This window comes from Harpia harpyja, chromosome 3, assembly GCF_026419915.1.
Source record: "Harpia harpyja isolate bHarHar1 chromosome 3, bHarHar1 primary haplotype, whole genome shotgun sequence".
Taxonomy (NCBI): domain Eukaryota; kingdom Metazoa; phylum Chordata; class Aves; order Accipitriformes; family Accipitridae; genus Harpia; species Harpia harpyja.
This window is the reverse complement of record NC_068942.1, coordinates 40,448,168-40,465,669: the sequence shown is the minus strand read 5'-3', so window position 1 is coordinate 40,465,669 and position 17,502 is coordinate 40,448,168. Positions and strand designations below refer to the sequence as shown.

The 17,502-nt window shown below is 39.9% G+C and overlaps 1 protein-coding gene across 1 annotated transcript in view; it reads right to left on the bottom strand.

Annotated features, from left to right (window-relative positions):
* Positions 1 to 17,502, bottom strand: part of RTF1 (RTF1 homolog, Paf1/RNA polymerase II complex component) — a 31,620-nt gene that overhangs the window by 10,489 nt on the left and 3,629 nt on the right. Inside the window, 7 exon segments of the mRNA XM_052782137.1 lie at positions 474 to 556; positions 1,471 to 1,648; positions 2,263 to 2,398; positions 3,223 to 3,334; positions 4,954 to 5,068; positions 7,199 to 7,403; positions 8,897 to 9,044. Of these exon segments, the coding sequence (XP_052638097.1) occupies positions 474 to 556; positions 1,471 to 1,648; positions 2,263 to 2,398; positions 3,223 to 3,334; positions 4,954 to 5,068; positions 7,199 to 7,403; positions 8,897 to 9,044 (977 nt within the window).

Sequence of the window (17,502 nt, the reverse complement as noted above, 5' to 3'; positions counted from 1 at the left end):
ATAAGGGCCATAAGAAAAACTGAGAAATCCAATGCTACATTCAGCTGCTTCCCTCCAAAGTACCATTTTATGTTGTAATACATATGCCAGACCCAACCATGTATGCCTTTAAATGATACATATTTCTAACATCTGATTACAACAACTGTGGAGAAAAGATTTTTATATCTTAGTATCTATATCTGAGTATTGCAAAGCTCAGGAGGCATATACAAACAACCATGGGTTACTAAGGCAAGTGAATTGCTCAGATGTCAACAAAATCACAAGTCCCTGCATGAGATTTTTTACAATTTCCATTATGCCAAGGGGAAAAAACCCCAAACAAACCCAACCCCAACATACTAGCAGTAAGCGGCATGGCAAGTCCCAGTCTGCTTTTTAGCTCTCATCTCCAAACCACACACAGAACATTATTTGCTACGAAAAGGACACCAGCTCATGAGCTGATGAGGATTACTTTGGTATCTTACCGCAACTGTAGTCCTTTGTTTGTCCGGGTACCACCAAGCTGGTAAACCTTTGCAGTCTCTACCACACCGGTTATTTCAGCAACCTATATCACACAGTAAAATACACAAGAAGAAGGATGCAAGAGGGGACTTCTGTGTTCCTGGAATATATCTGGATATTCAAGCCTTTTCGTGAGAGATCTAAAACCTTAATATAACTAAAAATTCTAACTAGATCAAGGAAAGTAAGACTCTTCAGTGTATGTTATCAGGTACTGAATTAGTTGCTTCATGCATCACCTTTGAGTTGACAAATTATACCATCTGAATGCTTGATGCAGCTTTTGTATCTTCTCAGTTCTGCCTTCCTGACCAAATGGTGTACACTTTCCTACTTTTCCTATTGACTTTTCAATTAACGCTGGTTTGGGTTAACATATGTCCCAAATGAAATACACCAGTGCTGCTCACATACTAAACACAGCCCCTCTGGGAACCTTTTTAATGCAATTTTAGAGAATATTATTGCATCCCATGATTGTACAGTTACAGCAATGAAACAGAAAAACAAAACTGTGTTCTCAATCACATTCTCTTCTGAGGCACACTGATGTATTAGAAGAAACATTTTGTAAAAAAAGAACCGAGACCACGCAATAACTTGGGAACATTCCCAGAAATAAGGAGTGAATGCTACTCATCCTTACTTGGTCAAAGCAGAGTCCTGAACTCTAGTTTGCAATACAAATGATGAGACAAGACAGTATGAACCAAAGCTGGAAGAACAGGCTTTGTTAGTGCTCCCTCTCTCTCACTAAATATATCTCTTCACCTAGCTGGTCCCATAGATTTATTTATTTTTAAACCAGTCTCCTCCACCTCTTTGGCAGAAATTATGTTTTCTGGTTATAAGCAATCTTTTTGTATTAACACTCAAACAATCACAGGTACCTGAGAAGCTGCAAATATTACATTACAGCACTATAAAAAGAACTAAACCCCTTAGAGCTAAACTCACCCGATAAACAGGTTTGCTGTTGTGATTTCCAATGCCAATACGGACAAAGCAGCCAGTGACTGTCTTAGCAAAGAAGGGCATATGACACCAGCGTTCCAGCTTGTGTCGCGATAACCGTACTCGGTTCAGTTCTTCAGGCAAGGACACTGGCTGGGACTTAGGAGGAATTTCTTCTTTCCTGATTTGGGAAAGGTGAGAAGGAATAAAGAAAAAAAAGTAGAGACATAATCACCAAAAAAGGGGTCCCAAGCAAGGTGCAGCATGAGTGCTAACTATTTAAATTACTAGTAAAAGGAATGATTCATCATGCGCTAGTTGACTGTAGATAATGCGAATTTAGCATTCATGAGAAAGTCTAAATGTGAAGTCCCAGACTTGTAACCCACTGCCCCTGCCACCACAAAGCAGAACAACTCACACACCAGGGCAGTTTATAGGCCAATGCTTTAAGATAAGCCAGCACACCTCTCTGCCCTGCTAATATGCTAAGGTTCTGCAGCTGCTAAACTGTAGGACTAAACAAATCTGTAAACAACACTGTAAATGGGGCTAAAGGTAACAGCAGGGAACTGAAGTTGCAAACCCATCCAAGGTAAATCAGTCACATGCACCATGATATAGAAGCCAAGGACTCAAGTCTGAGAAATGCAAGTATGCCCAGGGGCAAAACCACTTTAGAGACACTGAACTGCCCCCAAACAATCCTCTAAACCAGCACGCGTCTACATAAAGTGGATCTCTGTTTTTGAACACACACTTACAAGTAATCATAGTCCAGTGTTCACTACTTACTCTTCCTCTTCATCAGAGGATGAGGATCTGGATGAACGATCACTTTTCTCACTAGACTTATCATCCTCCTCCTCCTCTTCATCATCAGAGTATACTTCACTAGTTTTTAATGGCTGTTTTTTTGCAAGCAATTCAGCTGGAGGAACAAGGACAGAAAACAAGGAAAAACAAGCTGTAAATTTTTCATTAAAAGTTTCAGCTCTAACAGGAAGCTTATTGTTTAAAAAAAACCCCAAAACAGATAGCTATTAATTTTACGCTGGATATAAGTGTCACATGTTCAAACCCACTAGTAAGCTAAGCACTCCATTGTCTACATTCAAAGAGAAATCAAAGTATTTAAAGGCATCTTAAATCTCAGTTGTACTTATCAGTCTCCCAACTTGTCTGCACATAGCAATACAAGATGGGCATAACAACTGGATATACAAGATAAAACTATTATGATCAGACAACTCACTGGTATTTTGCAAGAAAAAAACCCTCATTTTTGGAGAGGACCACAATAAAACCCAGTAGAGTAACAAAAAGGGTTGCATCAGAAGTCTGCAGCAAGAGAGACAAGATGATGTGCCAGTAAAGAAACAAGCAAATGTAGACAGGTAGCACAAGAACAATAAATATTGTTTGGATGATTCAGAAATTAAATAACAGAATCTAAAGTGACCAATTCAAATACCTGAACTAAACATTACTAAGTGCCATTCAATGGACTGCGATGAAAGTTTGCTTTCTTTTCAGACCATTCCAGGGAGGGGTGGGAGGGAGGAATACAGCATCAGTGATGCCAAATAATACCCTAGGTGGTCATGTCAGGCAAAAGACCAAGGAAAACACAGACATGGAATTCATTCACTCCAAGGTGTAAGATTGTTGCATTAATTAGAAACAGGAAGTAGCACTTTCAGAAAGCTGTAATACTGCCTCAGAAATTGCAGCAATAGCAACACGCTTTCATACCTGTTCTGTTCTTCCTTTTCTCTCTTTCTGCTTTCAGCTCCTCCATTGCCTGAGACTTCTTGTCTAGCTTCTCATCCCGCTTTGATCGCCGCTCTTTGTTATGTGACATGACCTAAAAACATGCGCAGAAAGTCCCTCAACACCAAGTGCAATCCATAAATTGAAACGCATTAAAACAAAGATTGTTTGCACACTTTGAAAACTTTTCAAATAGAAACTACTAACAAACTCCATTTTGAAACCAGTTTTTTTCAAGTTCATTTTTACAGAGGCTAGGGAGAGGGAAATCAATCTGAAGCGTATTTCTTTTTTCTACTTTGTTTCAAAAATAATGAACATATTTACACTTCAACATTTCTGCCACCAAGTTTTAGTCTCTAAACTCCTCCTTAAAGTTAAAAAAGGACTAGAGAAATAAAACTGAAGTAATTCTGCAACTAACAAGTAATGAGGAAAAACTGGATGAATATTCTTCTCACTTGCTTCTCCTGCACGGCCAAATCAAGGCACTTGTTCTCATTCAGTAGCAAAGAGAAAAATTATGTTAAACAATACTTAAAGCAGAAATAATGTTGTGTGTAAAGTCTGCAATATGGATCCAAATCTTAAATGTTGTAAGTCTTCTAATATATTCCATTTCTAACAGGTCTATCTGGAATACCAGGTAGCACAGAAAGTAGCTTCTATAAGAAGCGTGAGAGACAGTCATTTGAAGTAAGTCGAAGTAATTTCTGGAAGACACTGTAAAAGAACTCAACATAAGATCCTTTTATATATGCATATATGTATATGCATCCACATATTATGTGTTATGTATATGGACTATACAAGTATATACACACACATACATATATGGAGTTGAGAGGGGTAGGGAGATGAGATTCACTCCACTTGACATGTGCCTAAGGGAAAACTCATCTCACCTAAATTAGGTGTTAAACATCTATTTCACTAGAAAATAACATGGAGTGAATTGGCAGATGGAGATGTCCTCCCCCATTGCACAAAGACAGAGGTGACAACAAGTGCAAACAATCAACTAGTTCTTAGGTGGCTAAAGTTAGGCAAGATAAATCCCATCCCGTTCTGGGAGCCAGCCTATCTGCCCAGACTCTATAAATAGTTAAGGGTGGGATCTTAACCATTTGAAACTACAGTTCAGTTACAGAGGCCTCACCCCAAAAACCGGTATTATCCTCTTTCTACTGGAGGTGGAAAAACTATAGAACTACTTCTGCTCCTCCTAGCATTCAAGCTTTTCCTTGATACCCCTACCAGTAGAAACTAAACATTCTTTCCATTTTATGTGGATGCAAAATAATTAAGACAACAGCTGAGCAGTTTCTGGCCTAATCTCTCAAACTTGCAAGAAGGACTGCATATGTAACGTTTCAGACTGAATGACAGAAGTTTGGCTAAAGGAACTGCAAAAGGTTGCTTTCCTGTTCTCATATGGGAGGACTATCACAGCAACTCCAGATATAGCTGCAACTTTGCATTCCTCATTAAAAGGAGTTGTCAGTGCACCCCCCCAGCAGGCCAAAGATGTTAATTTCTTTAAATGAACTGGAAAGGCTAAAGATAGCATAAGCATATAAATGAACTAAATTCTGACCTGTTTAACACACTGTTTGACATTAAGGGAAAACATTAGGTGCAGAGAGAGGTAGCATCCTATCTCCTGTTGCCAAGGGAAAAGGGTTTGTTACTAAGGACAGTTTAATTTCCTACCTGGGATTCCTGGATCTGTGTGAGTTTTTTCTTCTCCTGCTCTTCCTCTTGCTTTTTCTTTTTCTCTTTCTTTTCTTTCTTTTTTGCTGTTTTTAGTTTCTTCTTGATTTCAAATCTAGTAGCAGATATTGAAACAAAAAGAATGTGTGAAAGAATGCTCTTTCCCTAAGCGAGTGAAGTACTGCTCAGATGCTATCACAGCTTAAGTTGTTAAAAGACTGTAAGGAACAGTTCCACTGCCTGCCTCAGATGGATAACCCTTTAACGCTATCCTGTCCCTCATTCCCATCCCCTCCCTTCCCCAAGACAAATAAGGTGAAGAAAAGTTGAGCATAGAAAAGTGCAGGCTTACAGACAGCTAACCTAAATGGCTGAGGAGACAACATGGCTACTCCCTAGAAATCTGTCCTTACTCTATCTTCATCTTTGCCAGTGTAGTGATGTCCTGGTTTCAGCTGTGACCATCACATGCTGCCTCCAACTCTAAAAACAATTGGCTATTTCACACCATTTGAATCTCAACAGCTAAAAACTTGGTTGTTTAAAGCCAGTATCATGCTAACTTTTTCATGCTTAAACTCCACCTTTCTACTGGCACTAGTCTGTATAAGAATGACTGCAAAGAAGTCACAGTGAGTCCTCCTTCAGCAGCTACGTTCCAATCAGACTGAGGCATTTTCTGCAGTCCAGTTTAGGCATGTCCATTTCTACCTTCACGAAATATGTCGACCTGAAATCTTATTTTCAGCCACTGTATTCAGAATAGTAGTGATTTTGCTGTAACTGTCCTGTGACTGAGATTCCACCGCACCATGCATGTGGTCATTGCTTTAGTGAAGTGTGCATATGGACAAACACAAGAAAAAAAATTACTTAACTTCCAATAACTGAAATTCAAAATGTGTTATCCACATGCATATTACACAGTCCATTCTTCTTCAGTCCTTTACACTTGGATTTTGTAGACAAGATACTGAAGTGCCAGCTGAGCTCGTTGCCCTTTTGTGCCTTTAACATGAAGCATAACACACAGGGCACAGGCATTGTATCACATGCAATGCCTGCTGTAATCCTAGTGAACTCACAGCACAATGTACATACAAAGAGCTAGACAGCATTTTGAAAGATTTGACTTACCAAAAAGTTAAATAACTACCCACCACCACCGCCCCCTTAGGTCTGCCTGCCAACCCCTTTACATAGAACAGGACAAACTCGTTTAAGATTAAATCAGTAACTCAAACTTAGATTGTTTAGCTTGTTTGTATCAAGTATTCTCCAGCTTGAGAAAGAAGAAACCACAGAACAGTGAATGAAATTAAAAAATATGGTGTCCTTCTACCTGATCTAAACCCAATCTTTCACTCATTCTGATCCCTTTGAGGAGAGCAGCAGACTAGAGAAGACACTGAAAGTAGTATTAAAACCACAGACAGGCAGGCAGTGCTCTAACTATGTCTTGGATAAATGGACAGTCTGACAGTAGCTTCTATTGACGTGATTTACTCAAGAGATGTCAGTCCTCTAGAGAAATTTCTCAGCAAGTAAGGAAAGAGAGAAGTCACTGAAGAGGGAAGAAACTGGAGAAAACTTGCCTCACACATGCCAAATCTTTTCTGTTAGACACATGGGAAGAAAAATACCTTTACTAAAGGAAGTTGCCTGACAGGACAGCATTACAGTAATAAACAAAACCACAACACCTAAAGTAGAAATCCACAAATGATCCCTTGAAAACAACATATCCAACACCACTCCTCATTATTTCAATATCTCTCTCTTCTATTAGGGCCCCAACCAGCTTCAAGCCCATATAGAGGTAACCCTAACACTGCTCTGTGCTTCACCATTGTTTTCTGAACATACACATTACACTTTGTTTGCCTTTTTCCAAAGTATCAGCGTGTGAGAGCTAATACGAAAAAGATGGAAGACAAAGCAGTCCTTCTGACTGTCTGGCATCTGGTGTGTGAAGCAGTAATATGGCTGCAACGGTAGCTGACAGAACCAAGCGTATTCAACAGCTTAGAAACTTTCAGAAAATTACTTTTACAAAAACACGCACCATTCCTGCTGTGTGCTTCTCAACTAGCTACAAGGACAGTTTATGCAAAAAATCTACAATGAAGCTTAATTCACTTTGTAGTGCTGAATGCTTGGACCCCAAACATGAGAGCACAGTCAGCATACTCTCCATACAGCCTGTATGAATTCGCTACCAAATATCAACAGATATAAAATTCACCTTCTCTTTAGCACTTCTCTCTTCTCTATCCGGTTAAACAGCTCCTGTTCTCTCTCCTTTTCTGTCATTTGTTCCAGTCGAGCTCGGTCTTCTTCATCTCCCATCAGATCTTCTCCATAGCCATCATGGAATTCCTCATCTTCAGATGAAGAATCTGAATCTGAGCTAGATGAGGAGCTGTTGCTTTCTGAGTCAGAGACTTCTCCTAAAACAAAAATACAAGGCAGCAAGATTCAGCTGAGGCAAAGTCCAACCACTTCATTGTAGCATGTTAGCAAAGGATACCAAGAATGAATTTTACACTCCTCTTCTGCTATACTAAAAGCATACATATCATGAAAACTAAACACAGGAGGAAATACTTTACTACCATAAGATATGCATGCTAAAAAATGATAAAATGAGTGGTACTACATGTGAACACAAAGAGGGTTATAAATAAAAATTCTTAGTAGAACAAGCAAATTTTAGGAGGCCTTTTGGTTAGAGTGTTAGGGTCTTAAGGTTAGATTTCTATGCCTATATGCTTATGTCCCTGAGAAGTTGCTTATATATCCATAACTTTGTAAGATGTGTGCGCACCTCAAATGCCACTATTAACCACCACCAATACTCATTATAGCAATCTGAAGAACCAAAATTCGTCATTTGAAGACTTCAGCACTATGAATTGCTGCATCAAAAGATAAAGTTGAAACACGCTACCCTCAGGATTGGCAAGGATGTGATGCTAGCTCTATTACTGTAACAAGCCCTCCCAGTTACACGTGGACTTAGGGAACAGCTGACTCCCCAATAATATTGGGTAACACCACCTTTACAATTGATCCAAGTCCAAGTGCTTTGATTGTCTCACCTAACTGACTACATTACACCAAATTGCAAAAGCAGACATTAGGATTCTTTCTTTCACTTTCATTCTGGTCTCAGTATTTCTGGAAACTTCCAGTGTCACAAGCTTACACTCTGAAAAACCTTGATTTGTAAGCCCTGATATATACAGGTTCAGTCACTTCATGCTTCAGTCTGTCTCCACTGTGCTTAATACACTTAAAACTGGAGGCTCCTTCATATTCTTTCTTAAACTTTCAACTAACCACCTGCAAACCTTCATGGGCATGATAAAACCAGGAAAGAACACAGGATGTTTGCCCAGCATTGGAACAGATTCAATATTCATGTAAAAGTTTCTAACAAAGCTATAGTAATGATTTTTATTCTTCCATGTCAGTATAAATTTGCAAGAATTCCAATTCAGAGCAAATGCATGCAAGATAAGCTCCTATTTGCATCATGCAACACTATACACCTCTCCCTTTGTCATCACAAGTAGTTTGGGAAGGGAAAATACGTCAATGAGAATAAAAGAAAATGCTAGCCTTACTACAGATGGGGCATGCTAGAAGGAAAAAAATAATTTTCCAGAAGAAAGTCAAGTAATGAAGTATGTCATACATTCTTCAGCTGAAACAGTATTTAGTGTTGCGGTTGTAATGGGAGTGCTTACAGGAATGCTATACTGAATTATAGGCATTTCAACCATGGCAAGTTTAAGAGTCATCCAGACTACCAGTAACACAAAGAAAACTCTTTGAAGGTAGTCTTTAACACCACCATTGAACATTACTCTTCAGTGTGCACAAAAGGGTAACTTCACTTGGAATTACACTGTAAGTAGATGCACATGTATTATCTTACCCTCTTCAGGTGCTGAGCTCTCAGCCGAGCTGTCTTTATCTGAGCTGCCTGAAGAGGCAGCTTTGTTCGTCTGTTTCTTCATGGCTCCTTTTTTCTCTGCCTTACCCGCTTTTCCCTTTTTTTTGTTTTTAGAACCTCCAACAGTCCACTGCAAGGAAAGAACCAAGGAAGGGATCATGAGACATGAACATCACTCTCTTCTCCCTCCCCCAAAACACTGGAGTAAAAACGACAACTGAGAAACAGTCCAATACCTGACAGCAACAAATCAATCATACAAGGGGGGGGGGGGGGGGGGGAAGGAAGCCAATAGGAAATTTATCAAATGAAAGCATTTTACAAGGTTTATGGGCTTTGGGGGGGTGGTGTGTTGTGTAGTTGTTTTGGTTTATTTCTTAAAAAAAAAAAAAAAAAAAAATCAGTTATCAGTGCAAGCCAACAGTTGGTAGGACACTCCTTTTAAAAACAATGAAGACTTCAGAGTCTGCAATATCTGCCAGGAGAAAAGAGGTACTAAAAATATTTTCCTAGGAAAATAACCTTAAACAACAAGTGTCCAACTGCATTTGTAAAGATTAGCTTCAGTTTACTACTATTAAACAGAAGCAACAGATGTGTTTCCAAAACTAGTTTATTCAAGAGCATATTTAAATTTCATGAAGGCACACCAATTATACATAACAGTCTTTCCAAAATCTCAGTTTTACCAAAAGTACACAGCATCTGTCTTTTTATGCAACAAATCAATAGCGTCCTTGCTCATGGACAGTAGTGCCACCACCTGCATCTATGTACACAAGTCGGAATCAAATTAGAATTGCAGAAGTCAGGAAAAAAAGAAAAAAAAAAATCAAATGTCAAGTGTTAATTTTCATTTTCTCTTAGTATCGTATCTTCAGTTAACTTAGACCGCAGTTTCCAAGTACAGGACTTATACCACCACACACACACTGGTAGCAACTTTAAATCCCTAAGTCCTAGGAGAAGAACTAGTATTTACCTTACAGTGCAACTTCTTATTAGAATTTTTGCATTGTCCCAACTACCTGGGTAAAGCCAGAAGGGAACAGAACTGGTAAGGATTGCCTGTGTATTATTTTAAGGCTTTACGATATTTTGTACTTTACTCCTCTCCTAGAAATTCTCCAGGCACAAAAGCTTCAAGGATAAGACAGTTTCTTTCTAAGTATGTATATTTAGACTGTTATCCTCTTCATACCTGTATATTACGCTCATCTTTCATGCACATCACCATCTGTTCAAGCATGCAGTCGACTAAAAAAATATTCCTAATTCAAATGAGCAAATACTCTTTTGCATACATGAGATCTTGCACTCAAAACTACTCTAACTGGGGCAGGGTGGGGGTGGAAATCAACTGAGATTTGACCTCAGGTGCACCCAAACTTCAGGCTTCTCACCCATTCATTCCTTCCTGGGGATGAATCAAGTCCATCTCTGCAGGCAGTAATCATTCCATCAAATCTGATGACTTCTGCCCGATTAGGCACCATCTTCAGAGAACCCTGGTGTTCAAATACTCTAAATGAAACTCAACCAAGTAGTTTGAAGCTACTACCTGATCTACTGGTACTTTTAGAATTTCCTAGGTTTTGATTACTCTCACACCAAGCCTTGTACCTTCCATATTACCAACTGCTTCATCATCATCTTTAGGCATCAGCTGTGTATTCAAAAGTATATCTGTCAAAGGCCAGGCAGAAGTTTTCTTTTCCGAGGTAAAAGTACAGCAACCTAGCAGTGAGCCTCTGACTGCAATCCATACCCTATGCAGTTACCCCAGTCTGTTATGGTCCATAGGATAGGTTAGAAACTGCACAGAAAGCATCTGACTTTATCAGCCTGAGCTTGCACTCAAGTCTTTATTGGCTTCCGCATTAAAAAGTTTTACTTGTTCAGTGTTACGGTACTGCTGCCTAATAGTATTCCTGGTTAATTATGCCCATGTAATCAGTTAAGAACAAGCTTGTACTCTGCCCAAATCTGCTCAAACCAAAATGTTAAGGAATCATCCCCTAGGCATTACAGAAAAGTGCATTTTTGCTATTTGTTCAAGAGCTCACCTACTGCCAGCATACCAGTGAAAACACAACAGTGAAAAAGTGAAACTGCGCATTTAGCAGGGAGGAGCAGAGCCCTCTGAACCAGGGATGCAGAGGTGCTTCCTTCCCAGAACTCTGCCACTTCTTTTCAGTGTGCTAACACAGAATTATACCCTGTATCAGCATGCTGTATAGCAAAGAAGAAGCACAGAGAAAGCCATACAGTACACCACAATTATATCAAGACCTTGAGAGGTCATGCTGAGATGAAAGAAATTAAGACCAGATAAAAACAGCAGGACTCAGTTGTTAATAAAATGTTTAATAGCTGTAGATATATGCGTTACAGATCACTGTTCTCAGCCTTTGACTCACAAGTGGAATTGTAGAGAGAACCTGGGTCCAGGAAGATGGGACTGAAAAGAAAACTGTGTGACAACCTCTTGAACAAAAAAAACTAATAAAAAAAAAATCTGCCCTAATCTAGGAAATTTTGCTTTGGTTTCTATTTCACCCTGGACATTACACTTCATCTCACTTTTGTTTATGCAAGTGACCTCTATGTCTTTTAAGTCACTATAACTGGTTGTCACCTCCCAGTTTCAAGTGCTGTCACAAAGCCAAATTCTTCCTCATCCAACTCAGGTGCTTCAGGGGTTAATTCAGCCACCCCAATCTCTCATGAATGCCTGGCCATTCCTGGTACCACTACAGCACAAGACAAAGGTTCAAGCAAGCCTGAAGGACAAATAAATCATCAAAACCAGGACACAGTCAGTGCAAGGCTCTTTCAGCCTCATAGATTGCTCTGCAGGCTCAGGAACAACCAGTTGCCATTTGGACACTGAATGACCACTCTGCATTGTTCAGAGAGTCCAGCCAACATCAAGTTTCTTCTTACAGCAGAAGACATAACAGAGATTAGCAGGTCAGAGGGTGGGGGAAGACAATACTGGAAAGCCATGAACTGCATGGCAACCTGCAGTCTAAACCAAAGTTTTGAGCCCCTCCCTCACACTCTAGCACACCAGCAGAGATCAGAAAGACAACAACATGTTTGCATGTAACATCAAGTAAAAACGCACAAACAGTTATAGTCAGAAGCATTTGTTTGCTCTGTTTCTCTTAACCCAAACAGCAAACAATAACCATATTTTCCAAAATCTGTCCACTATTGCAGTTTCTCCAGGTTCCCTCTTCCATGTTGCAGCCAGGCAGACAGTCAACACTTCTCACATGCTTTCCATGACTATAATGTCTCCTCTAAACAGCCCCTCTATTCACTGCTGCCTCCTCAGCCACCATCTGGAACCCTCCACAGTTCCAGACACGGCAAGTTAATAAACCCATGCAGAAGTGTGCTGCAACACAGCTTTCTGCTTATTGTTTAGTACTACCAAACAACAGAGCTTTATGGTTCATTCACAGGAATTAGCCAGAAGAGCATTTCAATTTTTCCTCTTGCTTCCAAGGTTCACAGTGCTAATAGCTTGCATATTTCCCCCAAGAAACAGTTGGACTCAATGATCTTAAAGGTCCTTTCCAACTTAAATGATTCTATGATTCTAAGAAGTCCAAGTCCACAGTACCCAGAATAGATAGCCAATTAAAAAAAAGAAAACCACATTAGAAATTAGCCAGATTTAGAAGTCAGCTTCTACAAAAGCAACTACACAAAATGATTGAAGAAAATAATTTACAGCTCAGCAAACCTGGAACATATTTGCACGAGGGAGATGAAATGAGATCGAGGAGAAAAAGAGAGAAAAAAAGTGAGCTCTTAGAGTGCAGAATGCAGTAGAACTGTTTTACATGTGCTGCTCAGATAGTCGTTATTTTCTTCCATTCACACAGTACTTAAATGCTTTATCCACCGAGATTTTATTTTGCAAATAGGAATTCTCACTGCTTTTTTTTTTTGTTTTACATCAAACCGGACAGAGATGCACAACCAACATTACCAGCCTGCCCTTGCCATATCCTTCCCTCCTGGATATGGCTTTTATAAGCAAAAGGCAAATTACAAGCCACGCCATCAAAGAAAAACAGGTCCAGTTCTTTTCCTAGGCCAGATAAACTTAAATGCCATGACAACATGACAGCTTAAGAGCGCCAAGGTACATAACATCAGCCCAGCCTACAAACTTTCATCCCTTCTCCCCCATTCATACAGGGAAAACAAAAGGCAGTCGTTCAGGCAAGTCATCAAACTGCAGTTTCAGGCTCTCTGAAGACAACAGCAGGCAGCACAGATATGAAGATAAGGCAGCATTTACTGTCTTCAGGGTTTCTCAAAGCTGGGAGAACTCTGGAGACAGCACTCCAAGAGCTACAAGGATGAAAATGCTCTCTACCACTGCTGTTAAAACTAAATAGTAAATAAAAAGCCCTTGTTTCCTGCCTTTTGTCTGTACCTCTCATTTGGATGCCTCAAACGCCTTCAAAATAACAGCCCAGCAACTAGAAAACTGAAAGGACCATTTTGGACACAAAGAGGAGGCTCAAGGTGTCAAAACCAAAGATGGAAAGGAGATAAGCAAATAAAGGAAACACTTTCTGAAGCCACAGAAGAGGCTTTGCCAGGAACTGCCTGAAAGATGGCTTCATGGACCAAAATATCACCAGGCACTTGATCTACCCTTATCGTCTGAGTACTGCTCAAAGGAGCTCACAGAAAGGTAACTATGAAAAAAAGCCTACCTATAGTAGGTTCAAATTCAGTTTAACCTGCAAGTTAACATTTGCTCCAGAAGTATTTTGAGGGGTCCATGTATTGAAAAATGGCAAGAACTGCTGAGTGAAAACATCAGGATGGTAGCTACCAAATGCCAATGAAGAAGCACTTGCCATAATCAAAACAAACTCTGGGATGCTATTGGCTGTGAAACCCTGCAATGTTTTCTTTAGGAAGCCTGGGCCAAGCAGCTGGAGATGACAACAACCGTAAAACACTTGGTCAACAAGTGCCTTGCATGGCTCTAGCATTACCAGCCAGCAAGCATCATCTGGACTAACAAACGCTTAATGACTTCTCTACATATTAGACAGTGCCTTATGACTGGATTGTTCTCAGCAAAAACTGCTCCCTGGGTACAAAGAAAAAGTTCATTCAGTGAAAAAAATTAAATAAAGTCACATATTAAATTCCAATACTTCTATGAGTCTATTTCTGGAGCAACCTGCTCCACTTCAGAGCTCCTGCAGACTCTTATACCACATAAATCAAGTCCCCAGAAGTTATCCCCATGCTAGTTTGCAATTTAAAGAAGCTACATGCAGACCAAATTTTATACCTGTTTTGTCCACAGCTGGTTCACATTACTTCTTTGGACATGCTAGCCTCCATACAATTAGCCTGTGCTATTCAGATTTGCACTTGCACTTTGGTTGGGGTGGGGGAAGTAACAGCGCCTCTCTTCCTTAAGGAAAGCTTTACTATTGCACCCATTAACAGCTGAAGGAAACTGTCTCCAAGTCAAAGTTGCAAAGCACACAGCCTATAAGGCTGTGTATAAGAAGATTAAAGCACAGCCTGTTTCAAATTTCCTAAGCTTGAAAAAATGTATGGCAAAGGCCTCACAGGACTGGAGAACCCACTCGTTCTTGAAGGTCTAATTAAGCAGTGTTATGAAATAAAAGCACACAGGAAAAGGAGACATTTAGCATCGTAATCTCTACAAACCCACAAAAGACACCCCCAAAATGGAAGGAACGCATGCAGTTTTCTGCTAACCTGTGGTTTACTAGAGTGCTCTAACTTGAAGTGCAGTAAGTAGACCCAAACTTTCAAGTTCTTTCCTCATAATACGGGCATAAAGCCTCGTAGGCCGACTATTATTCAAGACTGATTTCCTCACTAGCTGCATGACCACTGCTCACCTCCTCCTCTGTCCCATAGCTCTTGAAAAGATCTTCAGCTATGCCATTTCCTACTGAATCTGCACATTTGCAAATAAATGCATAAACAGATATTCCTCACTAAACTCCAGACTAGTACCAAGCATTCACCACATAACTTTTCTTGTCCTGGAAGTATGTTCTGCTATCACCCTAGAGCTGTTAAAAGGCACAATCAAACTCCTCACAACATTAGAATGAGGGTAGAAGGATGCACAGACTTACACCAGCATTGCTAACAACAAACCTTTCAAGAGAAACGAACAGGAGCTCCTACAGCATTGTGGCTTTCTGTCTAATCTACGCTGATGTTAGTGAAGTTGTTGCAGACATCATCCAGGCTTCACCATGCAAGAGAAAGAATTCTCTTACGGTAAGCAATAATGCCAGGATAAAAGGAAGAGCAAGAACCCAGAATTAACCTATTGCAACTGAGGAACACCATCCATACAATGTCTTCAATAAGCAATGAGGGTACCTTGTGAACACATATACCTCTAGCACAGTAGCCCCAGTAGTAACTTGGCTAACATCAAACTGGTTATGTGCAGCAGGCTAACAGTTTGGGATAGTGGTCATGGCCACATGTTGCTCCACAGATAAAGGAACTGTCTGCCTCCACACCTGCGTCCGGCTTAGTGTACCTCTTTGCAAAGGTAGTACTTCTTATTCCAAAGCCCTGCAGTCATTGCTATTTATCAGTTCTCTGAACAACAGTTCATAGTCAATTCAGTCATGCACGTTCCACAGACCCACCAGAAGATGGTTCAGACCATCCCTCCTATTTCATTGCCTGCAACTCACCTTCAGTCCCTTGGCTCGGTAATTTGATTCTGACCACAGAGGTCCTTAAAGTGTTACAGAACCCAGCATCTCCACCGTGAACACCTGATGTGGCTCAGAGCTTTCACAGAAGCACATTCTCCCCAGGACACACAAAATACAACACAAAAGATCTGCTGAAATCCCTTGGGCACCACTGTGTAGATGTGGCATGATTTGTACAAGCTGTTATTCTATAATTCTAAAATGCACTTTCTCTCCCCTATGCCCCACAAACTTTTCTCCCTTTAAAAAATGCAGAATGCAGCATTAGCCTCTGAAGCAGAGATTTAGGCTCCTTTCCTGTACATGTAACATAGTGACAATCCTGGAACATTTAGTTCTTGTCAGGAACCACATAGGACCTGCACACTACAAAACCTGCATGGAAGCACATGGGTATGATTAAGCACATTTGCACAGGGCAACAATTTCCATGCTTTTGCCTCAAGATCCTCATCTTGCAGGAAGTCCAGTAAGACAATTTCGACTTTTAGACCCCCTCTCCCAACCCCCAAGGTTGAGCAAACTTCAAACCAACCACAACAACACTGATTAAACCCAAAGTTGTTCAGCAGGAGTAGTGTAGTCAAGCCTAGGGATGCACGCAACTGAATGACTGGCAGAAGCAGAACTGTTATAACCCAGCCTGTCTCACCCTGCTGTGACAAGCAGCAGTTCAGAATGCATATTTCAGGCACAGGAATAGAAGCAAGTGTCCTAATTACCTCTTCTCTAAATCTTTTCCTCTTGCTGCATGGAGGTCAGAAAAAACTGAGTATCAATTAGAAATGAAACACAGACTAGAAAGAGTATCAAATGCACATGATGCAACAGAGATACTACCGCATCTGCAAGGTCTGTGCAAATTTGTGAAGAGATACACTGTCATATTCTACATATAATGGAAAGGTAGGCCCTACTTGCAGTTACATAAACTAAAAAAATAATTTGAATAATATTATTTATTCTGACAGTTTTCAGAGATAAACACAGAAGCCTTTATCATCAACGAGCTCTCCACACCTAAGTCTACTTTTCCAGACAAGTTGGTCTCCACGCAGCTTAGAATAAATGAGCTGTGTGCCAGCAGATCTGAACACACAAAAGCGACAGACCAAGGGGTCACCCAATAACAAACCTAATATATCTAGCCCATTGACAATTTTCTCTTTCCTTATGTCTTAAGCATAGATTAGATACAAGAATCACCATTTTCTTTTCTTTTTTTTTTTTTTTTTTTTTTTTTTAAGAAAAGGACTGATGGAAACAGAGTTCCAAGCATATTTATTTCAAAAATGCCTCAGAAAGAAAATTAAACCACACATTCTTTACACTTATTGGAAGAATTCTGTTACACTACCAAATGCTTAACAGTTATATAGTTTATCACTGGCCTACCCTATCAGTCTTCAAGTTGTCACAATAAATAATCCTTCCTGTAGTTTCAGAAAAAAAATCCACCCCAAACAGCTCCCTGTTAAATTTTTAAGAATAGATGGAATAAATGACCTCACTACATTGTGCAGAAAGCTTACAAAAGACATTTGTAAGCCTTCAAGAAAGTGTTTTTATTCAAATACCTATACGACCTGTTTGTCAGTTCCTCTGTTCTGATAGGTCTATTTCATTTCTCATTTACAGATGAAAGCAGAGACTTTTAACCAGCTCTAGAATGTAGCACCAAGAACAAATAATAAAAACAGATCTAGCAGATAAGCACCACTATACAAGGAATTGACAAAAGCCCAGAACAAAGTTATGCTAAACTCTTCCTTGCCTCGCTTTCTTCAAAAATGCCAATAAAAACACACTCTGTTGCAT